Source organism: Apis florea, unplaced genomic scaffold (assembly GCF_048593485.1).
Source record: "Apis florea isolate Af1SG1 unplaced genomic scaffold, ASM4859348v1 contig_2291_pilon, whole genome shotgun sequence".
Taxonomy (NCBI): Eukaryota; Metazoa; Arthropoda; class Insecta; order Hymenoptera; family Apidae; genus Apis; species Apis florea.
The window spans coordinates 2294447-2314114 of NW_028256553.1; the positions used below are offsets into that span (position 1 = coordinate 2294447).

Sequence of the window (19668 nt, forward strand, 5' to 3'; positions counted from 1 at the left end):
AATCTTTAGGATGAAGGAATCTTTACATTAATACATTAATATCAGTAATTTACGCGACGTTGCAATTGATATTTGATCTTTTTAACCCAAATAATAAACTTGCGTAATATCGAAATAAAAGAATAAAAGAATAGAATTCACGATTACATTTGTGTCGTTTTTACTCTATTGATGAAATATATTATTGACGAATAAAGGAAAAGACTTTATAGGATTATTTTAATATTCCATGATAAAGAAACGAAAACGGGAAACAAAGGATAGAAAAGAAAGAAAACGGAGAAACAAAAAGTAACTAAAGTCTATCTAGCACTTTTATTTTCAAATAATAAAAGTTAAAATATAATGAAATAATAATAATAATAATTAATAATAATTAATAATAATAATAATAATAATAATAATAATAATAATAATAATAATTAATAATAATTATAACCATTGTAATAATGCTTCTATCATTACTCATTCATGGAATGCGCCGGCTTATCGAAGCCCACGAAAAAATAATTAACCAATGACACGTTGATCAGAGGGTGCGGGAATCGTGGGGTTCGGTTTTTCTAATCTCTCTTCCTATCTACAAAAAACACTGTACACCTTCGACGGACGAGGAAGAGGAGAGATAATAGAAATAGAAAAAAGAAAGAAGATAAGAAAAACGCAAAAGTGTCCCTCACACTCACACTCTCTATCATTCACACTCGTTAATTTCCAATTATCCCGTTCTAACATTTGAAATCACGTTCTCCTCGCTATCTAACGATCTCTTTCTCCCGTTTCTATCGTTTACACACCCGTTGATCGCGTACAATTTATAAAACGTCTACATAACGCACTCGCAACTGGTGCTCTAGGAACTCTTTTTTTTTTTTTTTTTTTTTGTATCTTTCTTCGCGGAATTCACTCTCATTTTCTTTAATTTTCTCTCTCTCTCTCTCTCTCTCTCTCTCTCTCTCTCTCTCTCTCTCTCTCTCTCTCTCTCTCTCTCTCTCTCTCTCTCTCATTCACACTTCTGTTTCGCTACAACTTGGTCCACGACTCTGGAAGTTAATGATGAAGTTAATGAAACGAAATTTAAAGGGATCGATCGAAGGGATGCAAATTGAAAGTTGTAGAATTATGAGGGATTTATGAAAAAAAAAAAAAAAAAAAAAAAATGGGAAATGATTGGGTTGTGTATTTGCGTGTGTATGCAGGTATGAAATGTGATCTGAGAACGAAATGTCGTACGCGTGATCGATATGAAATCTCGTCTCGTACGCGTTTTAAATACATACATACGTACATACTATAATGCTATATTACATTATATATAATCACGTGTCCACGATATACCAAAATATGTAAAATATATTTTGACGTATCGTTTAATCGACGTATCATTTATAGAAAATTATATATAACATAATATAAATATACATTAACGCACGCTCGACGCCATATTGTCGGTGTATAAAACTGATGAAGAAAAAAAATTCTTGCAACAAGTGATTGAATTCGTTGACGTTGCTCGATCGTAAAGTGTACGAGAGTGATTGAGAAATCGTGTTAACCAGAAATAAATCTCAATGTCAAGAATAACGTGTTTAGTAATTAATGTAATGTAATGTAAGTGTCATAGGTATCGCTACTTATCACCGCTTAAGAGCAACGATGAGTTTTCATTTCCTTATCTATATGATATACATCCTGTTTTCATTATCGATCGATTTCAGATCAAAATTGAATATTATATATATATATATAAAAAAGATATTTAATTGCATTATATTCTATCATGTGATAAAGAGACACATATTTGATATTCTCTCTCGAACTTACGATCGTTTCAACGATCAACGTTACCCAATGATACTCTATGATTAACTTAACGATAAGCGTCGCAATAATAAGAAACGATCGTCGCAATGAATAAATCCGCCGCAGATTCACTAAATCACCGTTCTTTGCCGATTCTCTCTATTATTTACAACACGTTACACTTTATACATTTATATTTATGTATATGTATATACATATGTATATATATATATATGTATAGTATGTATATATTTATACATATTATGTATGTTCCTCGTCTCATGCGCAACATGTGTCTACGTCTTTCTTGTCAAGTGTGTGCTTATGCACACACGTACACACAAATAACATAATATATATATATACGTATATCGATGATTCTTAGCGATTACAATTACAAATTTCTACGTATGTAAATTCCTTCGAATTACTATTTATACGACGTAATCACCATTTTCGTTTTATTCCTTTCGTCGCAACAAGATTTATAATCTTTAATTAATTAGGAGAGGGAGAATTCATTCATCGAAGAATCGATTTCCAGGTCAACTTCCAAGATGAAAGTTCACGCGCCATAAGTCACGTGAGCGTTTTTTAAACGCAAAAATGGCGGGAAAGCGAACTCTCGAATCAAGGAAACCACGGTATCGACTCGTACAAACATATACGTGGAATAATTCGCTGATAAAACTGTCTCTATATGCCGTATGTACACGTACAGAACGTATCTACAATTGCTAATCCTCGTGTCTGTCCAAAAAGCAAGGAATACGAGCGTGCTCTTGTTCATCCCCCTTAGGAATCTATCTCTTTCGTTTTCTCATTCTTCTTCTATTTTTAATTAATTAAACGTCACACGTATTTGACGATTAGGCATGACGATACTTTGGCTTGAGTAATTACGATTGGATAAGTCGTCAAATCGATGGTCAAAAGATCTTTCGACTTCGACGACGAAGATGAACGAGCCCATTCCTCGTATTCCCTTCGATTCTCCCTTCTTTTTTTTTTTTTCTTTTTTAAATTATTATCGTTACGCCTCGTGCACATTTCTTCCTATATGTACAAACTCAGGACACGGATATGTATGACGACAGACACGCAAACGTGTGCGTAATTATATACAAACGTATTGTCGGACCTCGCCGCATGTTCGCCAAATGCAAGGCTGCTTAAAACTCGAAGATCGAAAGCTCGTCTGTTCGAATAATTATGCTCGATGAAAATAAACGCTATAGCACTCGTAAAATCTAATTAATGTAATTAAATCATCGTTAATTTTCATTAGAAGAAATCATAATCTAATCGTTCGGTTTCGTTGTCGATGTTTAACCAGTGGCAGTGAATATTCAAAAATTTTTGTGATATAATTCCGTTTCGATACAAGCCTTTCGATCCTGAAGATTTCCTTGCAAGTGGCATGTAAACCCTGCTTACCACGAAGAAGTGAAAACTTTGAAGAGCGTTCGCCATCCTCGGAAGAACCGCCTCGATTAATGGTGAAATGTCATAAAAACAGTTGTCGTTTTTCCAACGTGTACTTTTTCGTTGTTCGTTGTTATTTCAATCGTTTGTTCCGCCGTGATTTTACTCGAGAAGGAGTATCCTGTCTTCCTTTATTTCACAATCTCGAAAAGTTGGTAAAATTCTTTGAAATTGTGAAACAATATAATGCAATATGCAGTCGAAGCGACGTTGGATCACTCGATAGATAAAAGAAAACTGGAAAAGGAAAACTAATCGATAATAATATCGTATCGTCGAATAGTTTCCCTTTGATAAATATATTTCATGATAATTCAAATGAGTGACAGAAATTGATTAAAATTTTAACGTTGCTCGTCTATACTGTATATCGTTAATCGTAATTAAATTGTCGAACGGCGGCAACGATCCTGCACCATTTATTATGCAAAAACGAAGACTTCAAAGCCGTTTCGTTGTATTTTATTTTCCGAGTCAAAGTTGAGCCGCATTATTTTTTAACAATAATCACATTAATTCTCACGAGCTTCGAAGTCTACGTTCCACATAATTTCAATAAAAATTTCGAAGATAATACTGCGAGTGAACAATACAAAAAAGTATTTAACGAAATACGATGTCGAATGTGCCTTGCCTATTTTTAAATAACTATCTAAAAGTCTCTCGTCAACGTTTCATCTTTCTCTTCAACGCCTCTTCACGATTCGTATACTCGATTCACGAGATAGTTATACCTTGAACGATACTCGAGGGAAGAAAATGATATTTTCTTCCCCGGCTTAGATGTTCCTCTTCTCTCCCATCTTCCTTTCCCGAAATGAACCTCTTCCAAACACTTCTTGACATCAGGATATGTTTTTGCTTTGAATCGTATCATGCCGTCTATCATCCACTCCACTCACCCATGGCCCTGTATTGCTCGAACCAGTCGGCTCGCAATCGCGCCAAATTCCCTTTGGCAACGAAATCGGTGGCGGGTTTTCGCCAAATCGTCGCTGAACCATCGCCAGCGATTGGCCACCCAACGGATTAGTGATAGAACTCGGGTAGATTGCACAAACGTCGTTGCTGTTGCTGCTGTGATTGTTGATGCTGTTGATGAAAATGCGTATCCCCTGGATGGGCGGGCTGTTGCTGTCACTCGTGAGACTTGCCGCTAAGCGGATGATAGTTTCCACCCGCTGAGGCGACCAGGGCAAGTGGTAACGGTGAACCGAGGGGTGTGGGGTGGGGGTGAGAGTGGCCCATGCCCGAGGAATGCGTCGTGAGCGCCAGAGGGCTGCCTGACATGGAACTCGCAAGTGACGCGAACACGGATGGTGCTGGGGACGCCATTGTTGGGCTACCCATCGCCGCTGTTGGTGGATTGATTCTCTTCTCTTTTTGCCGTCTGTAATCGGATGAGATATGATATGGATAAGTATTTAAACGTATTGAGAAGAAGAGGAATTACTTAAGAGTAATTGATCTTGTGGAAAGAACAGGTTTGTGACGATAATAAAATTATCGCATCTGATCAAAATAATAACTTAGTCAACACTTGTCTTACCTATTGCAAAACCATACTCGAACGACTTCCTTTTCCATGGCCAAACTGTCCGCTAATACAGTAATTTCTTCCGAGGTGGGTTTTGGATTCTGCACGAAAGCTTTCTCCAGCGCCACCCTCACGCTCGTTTCTATCGATGTCCTTTTTTTCCGCCGCCTACCGATGGCTTCCGGGGTGGTGAGCGGGTTCGAAAGTGAGCCGGGGTTGTTCAAAGAATTGTCTGCATCCTCCAGCCATTTTTGTAGGAGGGGTTTCAATTTGCACATATTTTTGAAGGAAAGATTTAACGCTTCGAACCTGACGAATACATAACAAATCCATTGATCATTAACAATATATAAAACCAATATATAAAACCGTTTAATTATTATGAAAGATACGCACCTCGAGATCGTTGTCTGGGAAAAATCGTTTCCGTAAAGTTTGCCCATGGCGAGACCGACATCGCCTTGAGTGAAACCGAGCTTGATCCGCCTCTGTTTGAAGGTCTTGGCGAACTGTTCCAACTCCTCGAGGTCCGTCGTCTCTTCCGGCGACGGTTCCAGCCGTGGAGGTGGTTGTTTCACAGCTGGAGGTGTGCCAGGAGGCGGCGGTGATCTTTGTTGGCCCAAACTTCGACCAACCAGGCCTCCGCTTCCTTGAACAGCCTGCTGCTTCTGCAGAGCTTGAAGTTGTTGGGCTGCCTGCACCACTGCCTGCTGCACCTGACGACATACGATTAAATTTTTCTTTTTTTTTTTTTTTTTTTTTTCTATTAAGCACAGATCGAACGATGTTTATGACAAACGTGTATTCGAGGATTTTGCTTCGTTTATTTGCGGGTTTAATGGTCTGTCGTACCTGCATGGACTGTGAGCGCGGATGACTGGATCTTGAGGAGTAGCCACCGCTCTGCAACAGCCCCTGCAAGACGTTGACGACCATTGATCGAACATATAGCACACTATTACAATCGAACTTCGGTAACTTGAGCTTCGAGCGAAGAATTAAAATTTTTCAAATTGTTTACGAACAGAAATTCGATGTACAGAGATTGTTAAAGAAGAGGAGACAATGATCGAACGATCGATGTTTTATAACATGTAATTACTTCGAATTGCGGAGAGTTAAAATAAATTTACATCTTGATTTATAAAGGTTCTCGAGTTATAGAAGTTCGACTGTACTATATATCAATTAATTTATCGTCGTATTCTATTTTAATTATATAAATAAAAAATTCCTCCATCGATTTCCTCATTTCCTGAAGAAACCGTGATTTACATCCGGAAAAAATCAAATGATCTTAATTAGAAAACTTGTAATTTCAAATTTCGAAAAAAGATTACAAAAAGATGTTTAACAAATTTAAAAAGTTTGATGTTTATTTTTCATTTGGATATCACAGATTTCCATCAGAAAGTTAATCCATCGTTATATTTTAACCTATCATTTTCATTTTTACTTAAATATCTCAAAGCAAAGCTCTATTCACCAGCAACTAAAAAAAATCTTTCCACTGTTATTCATTGAAATTCCATCAAAGATTTGACATTAATATAATTCGTTGTAAATTTTTAAAAAATATTCTATCGAGCACGGAGATCTATAAACGTCCAGATAAATGGTGCACGTTAAGCTGTTACACGCATGGTGGTGGATTAAGCGGTTTCTATTAGAAAGGCGACACGTGTTGCGCCCATGGACAGGTACGAGAGGAGTCGCCGAAGGGGCGGCCGGACCGATCGATTATCTTCACCCTTTTCTTAACCAGATGCTCGATTACGAGAATAAGGGGCTCGTGCGAAACGAGTCGCCCGAGGAGAAAAAGGGTTTGGAAAGGGAGGGGGGACTTGGTCGCGTGTCGATGCCTGTTTACGCTTATTGTCGTCGACCCGCGAAGACACCCTGCGAAGGGTGCTTAGAATACCAGCCACGTGTCGTCGCACAGGTTCAGATGTCGCAAGATCACTTGTATTATTAAATAAAATTCTATTCCAACGAATAATATAAAAATATTCTTTTTCTTTTTCTTCTTTTTTTTTTTAATTTACATTTCTCTCGGAATACTAAAAATTAGAAAGCATGACTGATTCGTATTATTTCCTGCATCTCTAGAAAATATTGTTTCCCTCGTTCGTATCGTTGAAACGAATCTGGTGAAAGCGATGTACAATAATTGCACTGTATATATAATTCGAAAATAATGATTACGGCGATAAGATCTTTCGGGAAAGCGAACGAAACGATTCGGGAAGTTCTCCTCCGATCTTTGGATGAATATTCAAAGGAACTTGTTTCGAACTTGAGATGTATACGTGTTTATTTCCGAAACCAGGGCTGGGGAAAGGGATCAAAATCTACCATCATGTTACCATCCACGTAATCCTTGACAAAAAAAAGGGGATCCCGCGCGCAGGTTGGAGCAAACCCACTCGAGGAAGGGGTTGCACGATCGAGGACGTCGTGTGTCCGCGCATCTTTGATACCGCCACTGTTCTCGGATGAAAGGGAAACGAGACAAGAAGAGGGATCCTTCGATTCGATATAAACGGAGAGAGATGGAGAAGAAGGACGAGACGGAGCAAGGCGAAGGGGTAGGATGGGAGGGGGGAGGGGAGAAAAGAAACAGGCTGGCCACGTGTGAGGTAACAAAAGGCACCCCGTGGCAAGGTGCCGAAGGGGCCGATGGATCTCCTTGTTGCACCTTTCAAAAGAAGACACGGAAGACCCGGCCTTAATCCTCGCAGCTACGTATACCACGGCCATTAAATCTGCTCAAGTTCGAAGTCGTTTTGTTAGTTTTTCCACGAGGTTACGTAGAAGCGTGCACGCGCTTCATGGTGATGGAATCTATAGAAACTTTTTCGTAAACACGAAGAGCCCGAAGGCCCCCATTCAACCATTATCGGGGGGATGGGATGGGGAGGGAGGGAGGGGAGGTGAAATCGGTCGAGGATCCAGGAAGGAGGATCGTTTTTCATCGTGTACTCCCCGGATATATCGATTTTTCTTACTTCGATTCGGTGGATCTTCGCGGGACAAAACGAACGATATTCGGGGAAAACGAATTCTTCTTCTTTACGAGGATGCAGGTGATGAATGTATTTGCTTTTCATTTCTTTTTTTCTTTTTTCTCCCTGATCGAATGGCAAGATGAAACGGTCAAAGTTTCTTTTGAAAAAAAAAAAAATAAATAAATAAATAAAAATGGATAAAGAGTGTCTTAAAAAAAAATGTCTTGGAAAAAGATGAACTACTTTTAGGATCAAATTATAATTTTTCCATTCTAATCTTTCTGTTATTTGTACCGTTGAATAAAATCTTAAAATTTCTCAAACGCGAAGTCGCAAGGAATTATTATACAAGTATTATAAAATATTTGTAAATTGTACTCGATTAAGATAAACGAAGAAAACCGTAACCCGCCAATCAGATATTTCAAAACTTATTCAAACTACATCCATTCATCCATCCCTACAGAAAAATCCTTACCGGCAAATATATTTTCCCTCCAACTCTTTCGATTCTAATTATTCGACGATCACGTTTTCCACGGGGAGGAGCTTTTCGGGGGAGGGGCGCGTCGCGGGGGGAGAAAAGGCGAGGCCAAACGAGTACAAGTCCCTGTCCCTTTGTGACATCTCCAGCCGGCTATCTCCTCGTCAAATCGAGCGGACCGTCCCCGAAGAATAAGACGTCTACTTCTTTTCGGCCGGTCGATCAGATACCGCGCGTGGAACGTCGTCGTCTTTGGCTCATCCACCTCGGCCATCCCCGCCACAAGGTCGATTCGAATCGAATTCGCGTCGAGTGGGTAATTCGGTCGAGTATCAAGGGAGAACAATGGCGCCGGAACTCGAGTGTGCACGAGGATGCATTTGTTCGCGCTTTAGGACCGATTCGTTTGCCAGAAGATAGAGGAACCGTGGCCACGACTCTCTCCACGAATCTTTGTGAATCTCTAAACGCGGGAAAGAAGAATCGATGGACGCGAGATTATTTTGTGTTTTTTCTCTCTTTTTTGAACGGAAAGAGATGGCCGAGAGATTAAGGATTTTATTTAGAATTGATCAAGTTTTTGTGTGAATTTGTAAATTTTGGTGAGAATGGTAAGATATAAATTTTGATTCAATATTATAATGATATTGATGATAAAATTTTTAGTGACAACGATCGTGTATAATCTCATTCTAATATTCGAAATTCTGTATATCTCTTTGATTTCTTGTCTTAATTTAAAGGAAGTAAAGAACAGTTTATAATATTCGTGTAATTTCTTAAAATTATTTGTCCCATTTTTTAATTTTTTATCGTATACTTTACCGAATCGAAGAAATGAAAAGAATCTCTCATATTCTATTCTCGTGTGATTAATATTTAATTTTATAGAAACCAAACAATTTAATTAATTTAATTAACAAGATCTTTGATCTTTATTCTCTTATATTAGAGAGAAGATGAAAAATCGATTCTTCGAACAAGCAACCATATTATCAACTATTTTGAATCGTGTTTAAGTTTCACAAACCTGGTTCTGCAAGAAGAATTGCGCCTGAGCCGGAAGTTGGCCCGCGGCAGCCGAATTGGCTTGCTGAAACATGGCCAACTGCTGCAACTGTTGCTGCAAAGACTGTTGTTGCTGCTGAAACGTGGAGGCCAACGCCTGGATCTCCTGAGGCCCAAGGGCGCCCAGAGATCCGTGCATCAGCAATTGTTGGCTGACTAGTTGAGCAGCCAGCGCAGCTTGGGAATTGCCGCTGTTCTGCTGGCCTGCCGTGTGTTGTTGCTGCTGATGACTTCCGGTTATCTGACTGCTCACCCCGGAACTAGGCGAAGAGGCGCTACCGCTGGTACCACTGCTGCTGTTACGATGCGACACGTCTGTGACCTGAAGCATATTTAATTTAAAACGTATTAATCAAATTATCACAATATCGCGCGGTATGCAGAAAAGTAACGAAAACATTGTGGATCACGTAATGTATGCGAAACGAGAATAATATTTTTTCACGTGGATGGAGTGTTTACGTATTTTGTTGCACGTTATATCGTTCGAAGAAAAAGGTAATGATATTTTGATTTCGTCTCTTCGAAATAGAGGATATAATTGAAATATTGAAATATCCCTTTTAGGGAAAATTCCGATAATATTAAGAAAAAAAAAAAAAAAGGAAAAGGAAAAAAATCGATCTCCACGGAATTTTGTGAGAGCACAAGTCGCGGAAGATTCACCCTCCCTAATGTTACAGAGTAAACGACATCGAACAAAGCCGTGTTTACACTCGACCAGGTCAGGATATTGGTCACTACGGTCCATCCTGCGCTTTTGTGTTTTATAAAACCTACATCCCTCCTATTCGCCCTTCCCCCGTCACATCTAGCTAGTGGCCTCCTTTATTTATTTGCCAAATATTGAACGGGAGCACTTTTTCCGCTCTCCTCGAATGAATGACTATAAAATAACCCAAACCCTCCCCCTCCCCTTGTCGTCACTTTGAAACAAAGGGAAGTTTTTCACAGAGCGGAAGCATAGCCGGGAAAAATTCCGATCCTTAATCGAAAGTGTCACATCGAAAATTTCTCGATCGTTTCTCCTAATAACAAGCAAGAGAGAGAGAGAGAGAGAGAGAAAGAGGATACACCAACCAGATTAAGAGCTTCCCTATCCGAGTCCATGGAATCATGGTCGAGGTTCGCCTCAGTGGCATCTTGGATATCGCTCGTGATACTCCTGTCGTCGCCACTGAGTTCGGGTCCGTCCACCTCGCCATGAAGATCTGCATCTGCAAGAAGAGAATAAAGATTCGATTGTTATTATTATTATTATTATTATTATTATTATTATTACTATTATACCGATATTAATCGCGCGTTAATTAAAATTGGAAAATTCGACGAGAGAAAGGCAAGAGAAAAATGCCTGGGTCGAATTTTAAATTTAAATCTCCACGATCGGGTTCAATGCGATTGAAATCGTACAATCGTTGTTGTTCTGCGGCCTATACTTCCGGTGGTGGTAACGCGTGGGGGTGGAGGTTGGCGTGCTGGTCGCATGAAGTCGCATATCCGCAAAGATCATCCTCGGGTCTTCAAGGAAGACCATCTTCAGCCTCGAATACCCTCGAGGATCCCCGTGGCCCGTTTGCTCGCGGTCACATCGGGTCCAAGATCCGGCACAACGTGATATCGTGATCCTCCTTCGCCGATTAACTATCTTCCCTTTCCGCCAAGTTTCTGCTCCCGCATCGCGACGGAAGATCACCGCACTTCTCGGGGGGGTATCGAGAAAAATCGATCGTGAGAATCGAGTTTTATTTGAACCAGGCTGATAAATAAGCGTAAACAACTCTAAATAGATGAATTAAAAAAAAAAAAAAAGAAAGAAAGAAAGAAAGAAAAAGAAAACTTATTCACATTATGATCGATCGAGGATTATTTTAATTTAAACCGATACGAAATTAATTACAATCGATGGAAAAAATAGTGAAAAATAATTAAAACACCCTTCACTGTCGGTACCAATCGGACTGGAAATATTCTAATGCAGCTTCCAAGGGCAGGAGAGGCAAGGAATCCTCGTCCAAGGACCGATACAGAACGAATGTCAGAATGACGCAACGAAATCGTGCCCCTAAGGACGCACGAACCCCTCCCCACCACCACGAAGGCGCCAAGGGCCTCGAGATTGGTCGTACGCATTCTAAGTTCGTCCGTGATTGGCCATCCTGGAAAAAAACCCTTTGGCCCTTTCCCTCCCCCTCCCCCCTCTTCCAACTACCGCCGCGCGATACAACCCTTCGCGCATCCATCATCGTATCTTATGACTGACCTCCCTCGCCACCCTTTCCTTCGTCTTTCGCCCCACGGGGGAAAAAAGGGGTACGTGTCGGATAATGGCACGGAACCGATCGTTTCGGCTCGAGAAAACGGGCTTACGCGCCGTCATTGGTTACGCGCGCGTAGCGGTAACGGTTTTTAATAATAATTATTTCGACACGCCGGGCTTGATTCTTGAGAAAGGGGCGAAAGGTTTCACGGATCGGATATAAATTCGATTTAAACGTCAGCAGCTTGCTTAATGAAAGAAAAGAAAGAAAGAAAGAAAAAATGGTGGAGAATCGTAATCTCAATTCTTCATTAAATTTCTTTCGAAAGAGTTTCTTTCGTTCTTATTTTAAAAGATACGTAGTAAAAGGGTATGATGTAAGATTGAATCTTTCATCTCGTTCCTCTTCCGGTTGATGAAACGATAACAAAGATTAAGATTTCGATCCTTAAATTTCTCCTTAAATTCCTTTCGTTCGACAAGGGTGAAGTTGCGTTGGGCTGTGTGGCCGGCGCGAGAACAAGAAAGGTCAGTGAACCGGGCGCATGGAAGAAAGAAAGGAAGTCGCTTAGCCATTTCGATCGTCGAACTTTCCCATCGATGGCGGGACAAGGATCGAGGAGAGGAGTCGAGGAATAGAGATAAACGGTCGCGAAACGGTCGTAAAAAAGCCGAGGTCGCAGGTGGGGATGCTCGCTACTGTGGGACGAAAGCAGCAGTGGGAGAGAAGGAGAGAGAGAGAAGTGGGAAGGAAAGGAAGGAAAAAATTTCAAAATCCTGTGAATCCCGTGAATTCGACGCAAAAGTTTCTCGTGGCTCGCCCCGATTTTCGCTCCTTCGCATCTGTGCGCCTCCCCTTCATACCTGACGTGGATTCCCCTGAAACGGTGGAAAAAAAAAAAGAAAAAAAGAAAGAAAAAACGGCGGAGAGAAAAAAAGACGACGACAGGTCAGGTAGAACAGGCCTCAGACACCGAAGAAAGCGCCGGTATTGGTGGATTCCCTATAAAATTTCAGTTACTCGTCCTCGTTTTCGTTGAACGGCTGATTACACCCTACCTTCCATCTTTCCTACCCTCGAGTAACGCTTACAAGACGTAAAAAGCAGATACACACACATACGCGCATTTGGTTTCCCTTTTCATCCCTGAATTTGCATCGTCGTTTTCCCCTCTTTTCATCGAAAATTACACTTTTTTTCCTCCCGTGAGAAGCTCCTCGCCAAAAAGGGAGGAATGGAGGGGAGAAAGGATTTTTTGGGGTGAATTCCGTCAGTGGTTCCTATTTTTCCACCCTTTTGGAACGTCTCTGCGACTTTGAAAAAAAAAAAAAAAAAAAAGAAAGAAAGAAAGAAAATAACGTTTATCGACGAAAGTCTACCTACGAGACACCAGGTGTGAACTTATCCACCACCTAGATAAGGCAACCGTTTCACATTTTTCTCTCTCTTTCTCTATTTCTCTCCCTCTCTCTTCTTCACTTTGGTATCGTCGCAAACTGCAACGCGATTGGTGCTCTCTCAAACAGGTTCGCAGGTTTGAAAAAAATGCGGATCGAACGTTTCACAGAAGCTTCTAGATAGAATAGATCGGTGGAATCGGGACGAGACAAGGAGAGAGGATGGATTCTGGGAGGAACGTTGGGCGCAACGCTTTTTTAACGAACAGGGCACGAAGATCCCTGGAAAAGATTCGAAAATTCAAAAATTCACGAGACACGAGAAATAATCTCGATCAAGAAGGGAGGCAATTTTTAAGAAGCTCGTACGCCCTCCCTCCTCCTCCTGCTCGATAATAAGTTAACGACTTTCCAGCTGCATTCACACCGAAAATTCGTATTGTGGGATCGAGGCCCTATCTCGAATCTTCTTTGTCCCGCATCTGCATACACCAGAGGCAGTTCTAGGTGTCGTTCCCGAAATGGGGTCGCTGACAATGCTGGTGCCCATGCAATTTCCAACTATTGAGGCCCGTTTAACGTTCGCACGAGTGACACGGTGACCGTCTATCCATCACCCACCCACGTCTCCACGCGGATCCTATCCTGCACGCACACGCAACAGAATCCATTCGAGCTGGCCGTGCAGCTGGATTGGAAATCCTACGACCTTCGGCGCATCAGCCATTTTTCCCTTCCTTTCCCATTTTTCCACGAGTGGAGGGAAAATCGGCCACCGACCTGACCTTCGTGTTGTAAAGTTAGATTTCAGATTTCGGGGAAGAATCGGGACGCATCGTGTACGTCAGGTGATAAAATGGCACAATAAGACACCTGAACTGGAGGAAGATTTCTGAACGAAGATTTTCGAAAACATGTGTTTTCTTCTACGAATAATTCATTTTTTACACGAATTAGATAGTTTGAATTATTTGTAAATTATTGTTGTCGTATTGTGAAAAAATATTAAATACAAAATGGCAATTTTCATATGAATAACTCTTGTCTCTGAAAAATCACGTGGAATATTTTTAACAATAAAAGAATTTAACTGTTATCGTGATGGAAAAGCTATACAGAAAATTTCGCGTATCGTTTTCGCGTGCCTTTTGTAAGTTAACGATTTCTTTAAGAAATTTTTTATATACATCTTCGTCCAAAACGAGGAAACACAATTCCACATTGTTACAGGTACACGAAAGTTCATGCAAAGCATGCAAGCCCATTCAGGTGACACGTTGAATATTTCTATCTAATTCAACGGAATGCATTGGAATGAATAACGGTTTTCTCAGCCCGCGACGCAACAATCGCCACGAACTTCCATTTTCTCGATGAATTCTGCCGTGCAACAAAGCTTTCGCCATCCACTCTCTCTCTCTCTCTCTTCCTTTTCTCTTCCCTCTTCCTCTCTCGATCCTCTCGCGTGGGATCAACCGATGTTTTTGTTCGTCCAGGCGAGAATGGCGAAGCAAACGACGAAGGGCACGTTGCCCTTTTCTCGCGATCTACATAAAATATCGATTCTTTTCGACGTTCGGGAAAAATATCGACGAGTCACGAACACCCATGCACGAATCCTCTCCCCTCTTCCCCTTCTCCTTCTCCTTCCTCTTCTCCTTCCTCCTCGAGCCAACGACGATCTTCGCCTCGCGACTATCTTTCTCCCGGTGAAACCGGCTCTTCTCGATTTAACGAACGGCACCACAAAGGAGAGAAATCGTTATTTTCACGGCTCTGCCCGATTTCGCGCTTGCATCCCTCGTTCCACGCACCCTCCGCTCCCCAACCGCCCCTGTCCCGCCTTCCAATCGGCCCTCTCTCAATCGCGGCCATCCTTTTGCTCAATTTACCTCAAACTCGGCTTTCTACCCCATCCTTCTACATTGTTTTCGACGCCTCTTTCTTTTCCCACCATCGATTCGTAACGGCCCTCTCAACGAACGTGGAGGACAGCCTCTTTCGTGAATTTGCTCGGAAAGAGTAAAGTTGTGCGTAAAGTTATATGATTTTTTTCTCTTCCTCTTGCCATTAATCGAATTTGATTGGTTAGACAACGCATTTCGACGAATTTATAATCAACCTCTCCTTATTCATCGCATACTTATTTCGTACTTCCCTGTGTAAACGAAACGTATCGTTTCAAATAGTTTTCGTTTCTAATCAAACTTCCAGGTTTGTAAGTTTAAAAAGAAAGTTGCATCGAGGATTAAGAAGAGGGAATTTCTCTATTATTCAAAATTAATTATTGCGTTCTAAGAAAAGGGGGGAAATTCCTTAAAAAAAAAATCTCGAAGCGGAAAGAAACGAAGAGTCGAAAGAGCTCTCTCTCTCTCGATTTACCTGGCTGCATCGCAGCAGCTAAAATCGCATTAAGTCTCGTTCCATCTTCGTCCCGCGTATCACACGAGGCGGGCAGAATGTCTGAAACGGCATCTGCGCCGTTTCTTCGTCGCCATTCTTACGTAAGGGAACGTATGACAATGAGAACCAACCACCCTTGTCTACGGGGGAGGAATGTCTGGCCCATTATTCCGCGCTACGTGCACCGCCTGTCAACCGACTTACGATTTTATTAGGGCCTTACATCATTCGATTATGCTTGCCTGCTCCGTTTTCATGCATGGCGGACTCGAACGAGCATTGAATCGAGCATTTTCCTCGTTTCCTCCCCATTTCAATTCATTTTTTAAGAATAATCGATAAACGGATATCTAATTCCACATAAAGATTTAGATTTCTTATTTCTGTTAACTCTTCTTCATGTAGTATCCACTGCGTTTGCCTCAGACAGATTGAAAATTGTTAAAAAAAAATCTCCTCTCTGGTAAATTTCTTGAGATCTTCTTCAATAATATATATATATATGCATGTATAATCGAAATACGAGAGACGTAAGTTTAAAATTTTTATCGTTTATCCAAGAAGAGTTAAACATTTGAACAGTCTGAAAGATTCAGAAGGAATCGGAACAATATGCTTAATCCCCTAAATGGACCAATTTCTTTTTCCTCCTCTAAAGTAAAGCGATGAAGAGGTCGCAGGAATCGAGCCAGTTAAGGCTCGAGTCCTGATTGTAGGCTGAGGATTCGCTTTGAAAAAAGGGGGGAAGGCACGAGGGGGCTAGATCCACGAGCCAATGGAATAACAGTTTCCATTGGCGTGTTTTGAAGCAGCGGTTCGGCAAGGGTGACGAGAGAAGGGGTGGACTGGTTTTCGAGCAACGTGTGGGGTGAGTCTAAAACCGTTAGGTTGGTCGCGTGCTACCAAAGGCACGTGGCCTTCCTCTCCCTCTCGCTTTCTCACTCTAACTCGTCTACGCACGCGCACGCACACGCGTGAATCGCAGCTCCGTTCTTCCGTACGCATGGTTCTTCCGTGCAACAACTTTAATGCAATTCGCGAGATTGTATGAGAGAAATTATAGAATTCGTCCAAGTTTTTATCGAGAACGATTTTTCTCTCTTACGATAATTTATATACAAGTGTTTCTAATAAAATCTTCAATCTTTTTCAAAATTATTCCACGATGAAACGTCTTGAAATATCTTCTTCTCTATAAGGGTTACTTATTCAGATTCAATCCTCGAGAAGAAGAGAGAAAAGAAGAAAAAGAAGATCTTTGATATTAGAAAATTCCTCCATCCATCCGAAGAATGCTTGAAAATTCGGAACAGTTTGTTCGGAGAAATTAATCAGGAAGATGAGCAACCTCGATTACCGAAAAACACGTGTTCTTCAAACGATTATCTTCCCGACGAATTTACATCCTGTTTGCGCACACAATTTAATGACGCTTCCACTTTCCTAATTAGAGGCAGCGGAGCGTCGAATTTATTCCGCCCAAACCACGAAACAGGACGCAAACTCGGGGGATAAGGGCCATATCGATCTTGGAAACTCGACGATCGGGTGAAATTAAGAGGCAGGTAAGCAACGAGAGTGAGATTCTCGGACACATGGCGCCATTAGGAGCGGTGAAAACGAGATATTATTCGAACGTGGGTCGGGACAGATGCAGGATCGGTAAATAGTCGACTGGATAGCAGACCAGTCGATGCCGATCGTCGTCATCGACAGCTACCGTTATAATGAAATCGAGACAGACCCTTGGCACGTGCTCTCGAAACGAGAAACGCACACACACTCTCTCTCTTTCTCTCTTTTAAATTCCTCGTCTATACTCTCCACACTATGCATAACGGTGCACAAGCGAGATGCAATCTGCGATTGCAGATGGTCTTAGATGTTATAAAAAACGAATTGGAAAAAATTGGAGAAACGATACGTTCCTCTTCTTCTTTCTTTTTTCTTTTTTTTTTTTTTTTTTTTTTTCAAAATTCTTGTCAAGTTTTACGAAGGATTACAATATCTTTCATAACATCTTTTATACCGAAACTTTGTCTCTCTACCAACACTTGCACGTTCTATTCTGCATGTTATGTAAGCAAGATATCAATTATCGATATTATTTTTTTTATATATATATATATATGTATATATCGTGAAAAAAGTTTTATCTACATTATCTACTTTTTATGTTTGTTTGTTTTATTATGTATTCTATCATTATCTTATCTTTATGTTATCAGTTACCTCTATTTCGTCTTTTTTACATGCATTACTTCACCTTTATCTTTAATTTTTTCTTTTTCTTTTCTTTAATTTTTCTTATCATCAATCATGCGCCATGCTCCTTGTTAAATGCTTCCTCGAGTATTCTAAATTTTCTTCTGCTTCCAAGAATTATATTCACACATTGGACATTTACAAATGAACAGCGATGAGAGACGAGAAAATGGATTATGATCGATTTCCAATTCCAAATATCACTTTACAATTTATAACGTGGAATTATAAATTGGAGAAGTGGAGAAATAGGAGAGTACATTGCGGATAGGAGGAAACGAAAGAGAGAAACTTGGAGAAAAGGCAATTACGGGTGAAGAGGCAATTAAAGGGCACGGAAAGCCCGTCGTGTTCGCGATAAGAAAAATGGCGGAGGCCACGTCCACCGTAAATTTCCGATAAGGAAATGAGACTATGCATATAAAAGCGAGGGTTTCCGCGAGGGAGTTGCCACAGTTGCCACTCTAACTCCATTTGCTCCCGGCACCCCCGCTGCTGGCAGTGATGTATGGCACGGTGCGAGACCTTTCGTGCTGACCACTATCGGCCATCTTTCGCGTTTCCTCATCTTCGCAACCTTCGATTTCTGCCTCGCGCCTCTCTGAATACGAAGGTGGTGGAAATGGAATTCCGCGCCATTCTCGAAATGGCCAACTACAACATTCGTCGCGTTCCGCTAATTGCGGGGAATTTGCTTTAATTGGTACATTAGCGCGATGGATATCACGAATGTATACGAATGCGAACCGTAAGAACGTCGGATACAAAGGTTTACTCGCCTTCGTTTCGTTTCTCTCTCATTTCTCTCTCAAGTTTTAGGAGAAGGAAGGAAGGAAAGAAAGAAAGAAAGAAAGCTCGAGTTGAATCGATTCGGTTCTCTATATCTTTCGTTTCGCGTCGATTCCACGAGAATTTTGTTCGAAGAAACCGCGAATTTGTTTTGTTTTCGCACATTGGAAACGTTTTACGATCACTTTTATTCGAGGGGGACGATTTTCACACAGTTAAAAAGATATATACCGGAGATCGTTGAAATAACAAAGTATAAATACGCACGTGTGCAATTTAATGTTTCAATAATCTGTGAAACGCTTCTTTTAATTCCTTATCCTTTCTTCTTTCAAAACGTTACGAGACGTTTCGTTTTATTCGCCAAGATAGAGCTAATAATATTAAGTATCCGAGCTAAAACTCGTCGATTGTCCACAAGCCACAAATCATGTATGATCGTAAAAACATCGACCAACAATAGAGAAATACTATCAATTACTCAATTGGAAAAGATGTCGAAAAACCGGAGGACGACACAAAATTTGCAAAATTTCTCGTCCAACGCTTTATAAGGGCGCGACGATATTAAGAAAAAGAAAAGAAAAGAAAAACCGATCCCGTCCCAAAGATTTTCCCGACTAAGGAACTTCCATGCTCACGTTAACCTGTCACGAGTTAAGGGAAAACCGCATCAGGGGTTGGAAGGAAACGGACGAGCAGAAGGGAAACGGAAACGGTGGGGGGAGAAGTGGCGAAGATTATTTGAATATCCCATATTTAAGATTCGTCCGGCGTAGTGCGGGGCAGTGATTGCCGAGTTGGCAGGCGGGTCACGTGGCCGGCACGTCATACACGTCAAACCAACCCCCTGGATGGAAGCCACCCCTATTGCGCCTAAGGCCGGCGGCGCTGCGAACACTTTACATTCTATTTTCACGCTGTACTGACCCCGATGTATGCGACTTTTCTTAACATATTCGCCAGATATTGGCTGCTGGCACGTGCTCCCGCTTACCCGATCGATATTCATCCTCTCCAAGCTACAATGAATTTCTGAAAACTTATGCTCAAACCTTAAATCGTTCGAAATTCTCGATAAATCGAATTATTTTCGAGAAAATTTGCTCGCTGATCGCGATATTATTTCCACCTCTTCTCTTAGAGAGAAATATTAGGATAAGGATTA

The 19668-nt window shown here is 41.0% G+C and overlaps 1 protein-coding gene across 2 annotated transcripts in view; it reads right to left on the reverse strand.

Moving 5' to 3' along the window:
• Nucleotides 1–296: 296 nt before the first annotated feature.
• Nucleotides 297–19668, reverse strand: part of LOC100872881 (uncharacterized) — a 112349-nt gene continuing 92977 nt past the window's right edge. For both annotated transcript variants that reach the window (XM_086903147.1, XM_012483764.3), the window contains 5 exons: nucleotides 10466–10602; nucleotides 9348–9707; nucleotides 5222–5541; nucleotides 4838–5134; nucleotides 297–4678 (listed from right to left, as the gene is read on the reverse strand). In XM_086903147.1, the coding sequence (XP_086759273.1) occupies nucleotides 4426–4678; nucleotides 4838–5134; nucleotides 5222–5541; nucleotides 9348–9707; nucleotides 10466–10602 (1367 nt within the window). In that variant the 3' untranslated portion in view covers nucleotides 297–4425. The remainder of the gene's footprint in view (nucleotides 4679–4837; nucleotides 5135–5221; nucleotides 5542–9347; nucleotides 9708–10465; nucleotides 10603–19668) is intronic.